At 35.1% G+C, this 10,555-nt stretch overlaps 1 protein-coding gene across 5 annotated transcripts; it reads right to left on the bottom strand.

Annotated features, from left to right (window-relative positions):
* Window positions 1-6,086: 6,086 nt before the first annotated feature.
* LOC148191677 (uncharacterized) lies at window positions 6,087-9,506 on the bottom strand. 5 transcript variants are annotated; one of them, XM_088100456.1, is made up of 7 exons: window positions 9,010-9,506; window positions 8,805-8,898; window positions 8,579-8,646; window positions 7,725-7,781; window positions 6,878-7,114; window positions 6,575-6,647; window positions 6,087-6,412 (listed from the first exon to the last, which is right to left on the bottom strand). In XM_088100456.1, exons 1-6 carry the CDS (start codon window positions 9,112-9,114, stop codon window positions 6,618-6,620), a joined length of 591 nt encoding a protein of 196 aa, XP_087956582.1. In that variant the 5' UTR covers window positions 9,115-9,506; the 3' UTR covers window positions 6,087-6,412; window positions 6,575-6,617. The 5 variants fall into 5 exon arrangements, with proteins under 5 accessions (XP_087956582.1, XP_087956583.1, XP_087956584.1 ...); XM_088100457.1 differs by having other exon boundaries at window positions 6,087-6,408; XM_088100458.1 differs by having other exon boundaries at window positions 6,087-6,408; window positions 6,588-6,647.
* Window positions 9,507-10,555: the final 1,049 nt, after the last annotated feature.

Raw genomic sequence — 10,555 nt, 5'->3', positions numbered from 1 at the left:
TATATCCTGGCCTTAGACATGAAGGCAGGTTGTTGATGGTAAAAGTGTGGTTAACATCTTTAACTCGCCGTGCAGTTTCATTATACCTTTTCATAAAGGCTTTCAAAGTTTTCCCTTTCTCCTGTTTAGTATTTACAAATTTCACTGGTGTTATCTCCTGCTTCTGATTGGAGGCGTATTGCCTTCTAAAGAGGGTTTCTAAAGTGGCGAAGCAATCCACTGTGTTTGGAGGAAGAGTGTTATATCATTCCAATGCTTCGTCCTTGAGCGATAAGGAGAAGGCTCTGCATATGACCAGATCACTGTCCGTGTAGAACGCCATTACATTAGTGAAGATCCTAAGATGATTGTCGGGATCCGTTGAGCCATCATACCTCTCTAATACCGGAGGATTTGTCTCTGGCATTAGAGTTTGCATGATGGTCGCTGTAAAAGGGAGTAAGCTGGTTGGCCGAACCATTTTGATGGGCGGAGGTCCTCTCCTTCTTCGACCGTTCGGGTTGTGTGCTGGGATGGCTGCCGATTACTACTTCCCTCATTTCCATTCTCGTGGTTTGAGTCAGACCGCTCGGTATGGACCTGTTCCGCCCTTAGCGCCATAGTCTCTTCTAGGTGCTTTCGCTGCATCTCTTGTTGTGCTTGCACTTGCGCCTGTATGGTTCTTGCCTATGCTTGTTTTTGTGCTTGCATCTGCGCTATCAAATCTCTGGTGTTATGCTGTTCCTCCATGCTCCTCGTGGTCACCATTGGGTTTGCCGCTCGGCCCCACGGTGGGCGCCAAAATGTTTCGGAAGATTTTTACGGGACCGAGAGACTAACCTGTTCCAACGTGTCTTCCTTGCCTCCGAACGCTTGGATCGCCTGCCTTCCGTGTGGACCGCTCAGTCACCTTCAATCTCCTGCCGCTGATCGATCAGTCTCTTTCTTGACGAGGGGGGATGTACCTGCAAAAGGCACTCTGACGCTCAAGTTAGGCGTGTGATTTGAAGAGCCTCGGCTCTTGGTTGAATATTTAGTGAATTGTTATCACTATTGAATATTTGAGAGTAGCGTAGAGTGAATAATGTGTAAGTGGAACGTACCTGGCTTTCAATCCTGGCTTTCTATTTATAATTTACCTCATGGATCCTGAGCTTATATAAGCCCAATAAAATATAAATAGAATAAAGTATAAACAGATTACCTGAAAATCCGGTTGGTTATTTATAACTTGCCCTATCAATATCTTTAATTAGATATTCTTTGATTATTTTATCATCTGCTGGACTATTGATCCAATAATAACTTAAGCGCTGGTCCAATTGCAACCCAATCTTTGACCTGAATGGATAGATCGAACGATGCTGAATGTTAACCGTTCGACCTCCACTAGATACGATACACATGCTAATCCGAGGGCTAAACTAAAAAAGATAGGAGAAAAGTGACAACATTTATTTCATCACGATCAGATGAAATTAATTTCAATATGATATTGTTGATAATTTATTATCTTTTATAAAAAAGTAAAAAAATAAACTCAATCAATGAAAAAAGTAATTAAACAATTTCTTATAGAGTAGAAACACCAACTGTCCTAATTTTAATAATAAAAAAAACAAGTAATTAATAAACATGCTAATATGTCGATGTAACATGTAAGTGTAATTATAAAAAATATTTATGATTGAAGATAACAAAAAATGAACAAAAGTAGATATTTAATGACAGAAAACTTTCTAATCAAATGACAATATGCAATATCTAAAACTATAATTTTACAATTCAAAAGCCTGAAGAAACGAAAATAATTAATGTAAAAAAATAATTTTCATACTATTATTTTTTTTAATCAAATCTGAAGAGATTACTTAATGATAGATAAACATGAGACAAGTGAATAATTAATCACACAGTAATATTTTTATATCAGAACTGAATCATCAAGTGCTTCATTATGATATCTTAGTCTGAATGTGAGTGAGCAGTGCACACAAGTTGTAATTGAAAAGAAAAAAACATTTAGAGCAATGTGTTGTGAAGGGTCTATTTCTGAATGCACAAAGGGACCATGACAATATCAACCACTCTTTCTGGGTCTCTGTCCGTACATATGTTTTTCTTTTGTATGCAACTGGTCTTAAATCTGTGTTTCACTGTCATAACTTTTGGCCATTTTTTTGCTGTTTTTTATGAAATAATCTTGTTTCAGATGAAACCCTAAAACTACCTACCACTATATGGGTATCCCAATTATATATTCAACATTCGAATTCTTTTATATTAATAGATGCCTAAAAGAAAACACACTCTGTAGTACTTCAATGCAGGTAGAGATAAAAAAAAAATTAAACATCTTATAAAAAAAAGACAGATTTATTATCTTAATATCATCATTCAATCACAAATTTCTCAATAACCTTTTTATATTGTTATTTGGGTTGGTTATTAAGACAAACCAGTTGTTTAATAATATAAGGGTTAGATATATTTTTTCTCTTAACTTTCATTAAAAATTAAAATTAGTTTATTTTTAAAATTTTGGATTAATTTAGTTTCTATTTTTAAAACGTGTGAATTTAATTTTTTTACCAAATTTTGTTAAGTTTATTTAAGATTTCAAATGCGTTTCTTAATTAATATTGAAGAAAAAATGTGTCAAAAAATATAAACAACTCAAATTTTGTTATGATGTGTTTAAAATATTAAATAAACTTAACAAAATCTGGTTTAAAAAACTAAATCTACATGTCTTTAAAATTGATTGACTAAATTGGGTCAAAATTTTAAAAAAAATAATTATAATTTTATTAAAAGTTAAGGAAAAAAAACATTACATAATATAATTATGAAAACAGTAAATTTATAGATCTTCTAATTTAAAGTGATCAATTAATAAATAAAAAAGTATTTTTTTTAATAATAACTAACATACCCAACACAGATATGTCACAGCGTGACTAACAAAAATTCTTTACTAAAGTTTCAACAATTTTATTATATCATTTAAATAATTATTAAATATCTTTTAATAACATACTTCTAACAATTATATTTATTATTTAAATAATATAAAGACCTTATAAATACACAAATACTTGTTTGTTTAGATTTATTATCAAGACGAATCATATTATCAATATAAAAACTTTAATATAATAAATTTATAGATATTTTATTTTAAAGTGGTTAATTAAGAAATAGGTTTAAACTCTCGACTGGTCCTCATTTTTATAGTTGAGTCTTTATTTTTGCAACTGTCTCAATTGGATCATATTTTTTGTAAAAATTGTTTATGCTGATGTGCATTGTTTGATTAGATGAAATTTTTATTTAAATTAAAAAATTATGACGTGACAAAAATGAATTGGTTTATATTAGAATAATATGTTAGGGATTGAAAAGGATAAGAAAAGGAAAGAGTGAATTGAAAAGGGAATTAGGGATGTGGACATTAACCACCGAACGTTCTTCATCAAGTCAGGCCATAGGCCTCCCTGTCGGCCGCCGGTCATGGTCGGAGCTTCGTCGGCGGCAATCTCTCTTTGTCTCTCTATCTCTCTCTGAAGTTCAGATTCTCTCTTTCGCTCTGGGTTGGAATTGAGTCTCTCCCATCGTTGTTGGTGTTATGAGTGATGGGTATGCCCTGCCGCTGTTCCCACACCTCACACATCACCGAAATCATCATTACCAGGCAAATGATAATGTATAATCCATTAAAACCAAATAGAATTTGCCATAGTCAAATAATCTTAACTTCAGATTTTAATGAACCAAGGAATTCATTCGAAATAACATCAATGATATACTTTCATGTCTAAAGTTGAGCAGATTTCTTTCAAAGGCAGTTTTGTTCTATTAGTATTTAAAATGTCATTAATTGACCTTTCAATCACTGACCAAGTTAAAATATTGGAGTAAAACATAATTCTCAAACCAAAATACTGTCACAAAAATGATAAAAGAAAGGAGTCAATGAGTTATTTTGAAGATTTCCAAAACCCAAATTCAAATATAGCAGATGCAATAGTATATAAGAAAGTAAGACAAAATCAAACTAACAAATGTTAGTGGTATATCATTCATCGTAGACATATCAGAAGAATGACAATATCTCTTTCGGTTTCGCGGGCACCACATCAAATATGGGTAATTGCATTAGAAAAAAACATCTCCCATGGAAGTCATAGGCCAATCCTGTACTTTAGAGCAAATTGCTTTTAATTTGAGACACCATTAGAGGTGGCATAAACAAAAAAAGGAAAGGAAAATCCCAAAAATCTCGCTCTGTCTCTCCTTTCGAACCTCTTCTCAGACTACTACAAAACGATACAGTTCTGTTGTCCACGCCAAACTCTTTCTCTATTAGGGCTTTCCCCAATCAACAAACTGTGCATCACCCAAGTGTCGAACTCGTAATCTTGGTGACGGTAGTCTCGAACTCGAAGAAGAGGGAAAGGGTTTCCCTGCTTGCGAGTGAATAGGAGGAGTTAGCGTTGTTGACGTTGACGCGGTGACCGGCGGCGAGCTTGGCGGCGACCGGTGGCGCTGGTGGCACCCTAGCTCACGCCTCGCGGCGGCCGAGCTCGCACAAGAGGCGATTGACGGAGGAACAAGAGAGCTTCTCTCTCACGCGCGAAGAGAAGAAAGAGAAGGGAGGACCTAACGCCATGGCCGGCGATGCCTCCGATGGTGAACAGCGGTGCTGGCGATGCCTTGGACCGCGACTCGCGACAACCGATTGGGTGGAGGCTGAGGCGGACGCGCATGAGCGGAGGAGATGAGCGCTTCTGGGGTTCCTCTGGTTCCCTTTTGGTTTAAAGTGGAGGATGTAGAGACCAATTGGTCTGGTAGGAGAGGCGAAAAGCCTAATGGGTTTCGGAGTGGTAGAATGCCCGTCTTTTCTAGGATTAATTCCTCTTCTCCCAGTAACCAAATCATTAATTCTCTTTCTCTAATCTTATTTCAGTAAAAATGTTTTAATCTGAAGAATTTTACCTTCAGTTGAGGGAGAAAGGGTGCGTGTCTGGAGAATGAGGGTTTGAGGGTTGAAGTTGGAAGGAAGTAGTTTAGGTGGAGGAGCGGAATAGGTGAAAGGTAATAAGTGATTGGAGGAAAGAAGAAGCACCACACATGGATTTGATGATTATAAAATACATCACATGTTCAATTTAATGCACAATGTCACGCCATCAAAACATAAAATATAACTCATTTTTACAAAAAATATGATCCAATTGAGACTGATGTAAAAATGAAAACCCGATTAAGATTACCATACAAAATTGGGATGAAGCGAGGGTTTAAATCTAATAAATAAAAGAGCATTTTATCTTAAATTGAAACTTCACCGAAACTTGAATTTTCCTTTTTGAAAGTGATTCTTGAGATAAAAGCTCTGATTGGACACATCGAGAACGTTGCATCGAGTAACAACTACCGAATAGCAATGATCGAGAATGACAAGACTACAAGTTGTGGTGCCGCCATGGTTTACGCTTTTTGCTCAAACATTTGGAAACTATGCACACCCATCCATATTCAATGTTAAAAGCACAACTTACACAACTTGTGCTACAAAAACCAACAAATCCCATTATTGTGCCTCAAGGACCCACAAATTACACTTATATTTAAAACATAACAATCACAATATTATTATAAAAAATTATCAAAAAAAATTATTTAAAATTTTTTCCTTAAAATATTTGGCTACTTGCAAGCTCTTGGTCCCAGAATGCTTTCAAACCCAAAAGTGAACTAGAAGTGTCTATCTGAATATCTGCTTTATTTTTTAACTCAATTTAATTTCCATAGCATGTGGGGTCTCTCTCCACGTGCTGTAGGACCAATCCATTTATAGAATTAATGTTCACCACCTGCCATTGTCCTTTCCTTGAATTCATCCTTTCATTAGTTCCACATGTTTTCGTGATGTGATGAAAATATCTTTTAAGGCAGAATGTTGCATTCCACATTTGTGAATTGGACAATTGGTCAAATATCACAGTGAATAAGTTTCTGTTGTGTTAGTGTTACTCTCCTTATCCTTTCTTTTCCCTGTCTACTTTAGGCTACACAAGAAGAATATTCCTTTCAGATCAAAGTGAGCATCAACAATGGTTATTACTGCACTTTTGAACTAAATATCTGAAAATCAAACACTTGCAAGAGATTGAAGATTCCACTACCATGCTCTTTGCATGGCATGGCAGGAAGTCACAATGGCCTAGTACTTGAACTAATTCTGTATAAACTATGCTCTTCCTTAATCCTTTTCTCTCATAAATTTTGAATTCTACAACTTCATTGGTAGCTATCATCAGATTAAACATCATGTTCATAGGATATTTTTTGCTTTCTGCCATTTCTACCTCCTCCTTCTGGAATTCTCTCCTTTTCTTCCTCTATATCTTGGAGTAGGTTCACCTGTCTTCACACCATGATCAAGAAAATACAAACTCAATTAAGTCTCATAATAATGCATGAGAGATATTATGCCATGTAATGTATGATGCACATGAATTGGAACTTTCACAAATACCAGCCAAAAATCTGAGATAAATTAAGCAGAAGACTAAAGGGAATCACTTACCATCTTCACATACCTCACATACTTCATTGTTTTGTATCCTCACTCATTGGTAATGATAGTTTACATGACCGACCTTGTGGACACGAACAACATAAAAGACACCTCTGATTAAAAGACTCGATGAAAGATTCAGCTTGAATAAACTATCTTTTCCCTTAACCAATACTCCAAACAGATAATGCAGATTCTTGTTGAGTTTAATTTCCATATACTTTGAGTCTAACACTTCATTTTTCATGTGTATGCCATTGATGATATATGATGTATCAAATGAAATATAAGCAAAATGCAGTATATACTAACCCCAAAACAGAAATTCTGGTAACTGGTGTCAAAGACAGAGGAGTCCTCTGCCTTCCCAAATTTCATCTCAGTGGAATTGCGTTTATTTGAACTAGAACTTTCACTGTAAGTCATGTAAGCAGATGAATTAGAGCAATCGGCAGAAGAAAGAGAGGGGCTTCCATCCAATCCAATATCAGCTTGAAACATGTCTTCAAACAACTGTTGCAACTCCTCAAAGCTCTCCTCTCCATTTTCCTGTTATTTCACATATAAATTCATCAATAGTCTATGCTCAAATACGCTTCTAGCACCAACCTTTAGATGCTTTCAATTTTTTCAAACTTCTACTAGATTATCATACCAAGGATCATTCTTTCAAAACTAGCAAAAACTCAATGGAGTTCTCAGACCGATAGTCACAGTTTAAAATATACAACAAGAGTTAATTTAGTTTTACATGTATGGAAAACACGTTATTGAAAACTTTGATGATTCTAATTTAGCCAAGAATGATAAAAGGCGTGTTGGCTAACTGGCCTTCAACTACTTGCTGTTTTGGCATGCTGCAAGAAACTTCATTATTAATTTTTTTAGGTCCAACAAGAAACTTCAATAATAGCCTTCTGATTTCTTAGCATTTGGTTAGGTCGCCAGTCCAAAAAGGAAAAGAAAAAGGTGGCTTGGTGACAATGGATTGGTCCATTCATGACAATAGAAAAACTATAAACTACATAGTATTTGACAAAAACAAACACTATGTGTATGTCTAGCTTTATCCACCAAACCAAAAGTACATATAAAACAAACAACATTGAAACTGCATAGCTTTCTGACCCAACACCCCACTAAGTAGATGATGACTCACATTTGATTTGGTCTGACTCATCATTGTTAACATTTCGTCCAAAAAGTCCCCCATGCCCTGCAAAAAAGAAATTAATTGTTTGATCAGATCAACAAAATTATGGGATCACGAACAAGATTCAGTCCCCTCCACCAAAACCAAACTCGATTCGATGAATTATTCCCCTCTCACTGAATTCTATAAGCAACATGCCCATGTGATCTGTGACACACAAATTGACTTGTAACAAAGCTTGTGCCTTTGTTTGTGACAATCCCAATGAGTACAGCCAAGTTTTTGTAGGACTTATCGGATTCTTATTACTCCCCGAGAAGATGCCCCTTTTAACAGGAAAATAAAAACATGGACGGTGCAAAAAACAGAAACGTGACAAGACTGCAGGACAACAATAACACTCATGCATTCACACAATCTAATCATCACCGTTGAGTGAAAATCAGACCCTTCAAATCTCATGCATATTATCTTCATTCACTTATGCTGATTAGAAAAACAGAACAGTATACAAATTAATAAAAAAATACGTCACTTCTATACTATTTCTGTAAAAGTTAAAACAACCTTAACAATTCAACGGTATACGATGATTGAATCACAAATCTACACTATTTGCTCTCCTTCCTTATTTCAATTTAGAACCCCCACTGAAAAAATATAAATGCATGGAAAAACAAGATTTACCCTTAAACACATAAAATAACAAAATTGCAAAAAGATAGAACCAAATTGGTTACTTCGAGAAAAAGAGGGTCAAACTGAAATTGCTTCTATTCGAGGCAATAAAACATAGGGATGAGCGGACCTCAGGGCATGGTTACTGTAGAAGATGGCATGAGATGAGGTGAATGACTTACGTTTTCGTCGTCATCACTATCGTAGACACCAACGTCGTACATTAGCCTTTTGTTGGCGTCAGATAAAACTGTCACAGAGGAAAAACACCATTTACACCAAATAAACAGCACAGGAATGAGATTTCAAACAAGAGCAAAATTCAAACTTTTCTTTAATTTTTAGGAGAAAATGAACAAGTCAATCATGGGTCAATGTTCAATCGTGGAAACATCTAAAGGGCATTACCAGAATAGGCTTCCCCAATTTCCTGGAATTTCTTCTTAGCTTGTTCCACTAACTCTGAATTCCCAGATGCAGCACAACGATCCGGGTGCCACTTCTATCCCATAAAAAAAACAAAACATCATTCACAACGGCTAATATTTAAGAAACATGGTTCAGAGAAGAGCAAAGAAGAACAGAAAAAGAACCATTTGGGTTCAATTCAAACCTTTGCAAGTTTCTTATATGCCTTCTTTAGCTCCAATTCAGTGCACTCCTTGTTCAACCCCAAGATCGTATAGAAGTCATTGCTTTTGTTTCCTTCATTAGCCATTGCTATTCCCACCGCCACCAACAAACCAAACTTCCTACAAACCAACCACACCAAAGGAAAACTCTCCACAGAACCAATCAATTATCAAACCAAGGTTTCTTGTCGACGAATTGAACTAACACACGAACTCCGTACAACCATAACATTAAAAAAGAGACACCAAAATCACACCACAACAGCAATATTAATACTACTGTCAAGCAAATGGTATAATATATATAAAATATATTATTAAACTTTGATGGCAAGTTGGGTTTGGTGCTCTACATGTTTTTGTGAATAGGAACACGGAACTCAGCACTTGCTTTTGATTCCGTGGAGTGAAAGGTGAAGAGCAAAAGAGGATCTCATGAACACTCCAGAACCTCTAACCCTGCCTTGCACCTTATATAGTTTTTTTTTTTTTTTATTTGATTTTCTTACTCTTTAAAGAAAATTTTAAAGTATGATAAAATCCCCTTTTAGTAATATCTAGTTTCGCCTATTCTTTGTAGAAAAATCTTCAAAATTCAACAACTTTGATCGTGTGTGTGTGTATATATATATTATTCAACTTTTTTTAGAAAGATGTATAAAAATGAAAACTTTTCTTTAATAAAATGGATAAAAATAAACAAATAATTGATAAAAAGCAAGGTAGTTGGTTTGGACTATGTATGAGGATTGAGGGTGGTAATAACGTAAGGCTGAGATTCTGTGGTAGCTTAGATATTTCATGGGAGAGTGTGTCCAGAAGGTTCTTTCTCTGTGAATGTGAAAGTGTTTTTTTTTTCTGTGGATGTGAAAGTCCTTTTCTTAATGAGTTTGTGAGTTTTAAGAGGAAAGAGAGAAGAAAGTTGGATCTAATTGTGGGTCCCACTGGTTTATCAAGCTGTTTAACAGCTTGGAGAATTGATTGCATTGTCACTGTCTTATAGCACAGAAAGAGAAAAAGGTTAAGAACTGAACTCACTTTTCGAAAACAGGTTATGTTTGTGCAAAATATAGATACTTTGATTACAGACCTATGTTATTATGAACCTATAATTTTAAAGATCAACTTCACACTATAAATCAAGAATAGTTTCACTCTTGCATTGTCTCCCACGTTCAGATCCTTAATGGTCACGATCCAGAAATATACTATTTCAATTTTGACAAAAAGAAAAATAAAGTGACACTATGGAACTTTGGAAGATGAGGCCAATAAGCACCCAAAGTTGGGACATCATGGCATGTCGTCAGCATTCATTGTATGTTTGCATGCAAGGTGAAAAGAACAGAATACTACCTCTTCTGTGTAATTTTCTCACCAAAACTTATGCTGTTTATTTAACTAACCCACCATGTTCCAAATCTGTCACGATTTCAATATAATTTTATAAATTTAAATAATGTTAAAGTAACAAAATTTTTGAAATTGAACAAAAGTTATATAATATTTCTACACATTCTAAGCCGT

This window comes from Vigna umbellata, chromosome 10 (genome assembly GCF_029865625.1).
Source record: "Vigna umbellata cultivar VRB3 chromosome 10, Vumbellata_1.0, whole genome shotgun sequence".
In the NCBI taxonomy this organism is placed as follows: domain Eukaryota; kingdom Viridiplantae; phylum Streptophyta; class Magnoliopsida; order Fabales; family Fabaceae; genus Vigna; species Vigna umbellata.
This window is presented reverse-complemented; position numbering and strand designations above follow the sequence as displayed.

Coding starts and splice junctions, on each gene's coding strand:
- LOC148191677 (XM_088100454.1), bottom strand. CDS start 9,114: ATGGCTAATGAAGGAAACAAAAGCAATGACTTCTATACGATCTTGGGG. Junction 7,782..8,578: donor ATAGTGATGACGACGAAAAC/GTAAGTCATTCA, acceptor TCTTTTTTGCAG/GGCATGGGGGACTTTTTGGA. Junction 7,115..7,724: donor TGAGTCAGACCAAATCAAAT/GTGAGTCATCAT, acceptor GTGAAATAACAG/GAAAATGGAGAGGAGAGCTT.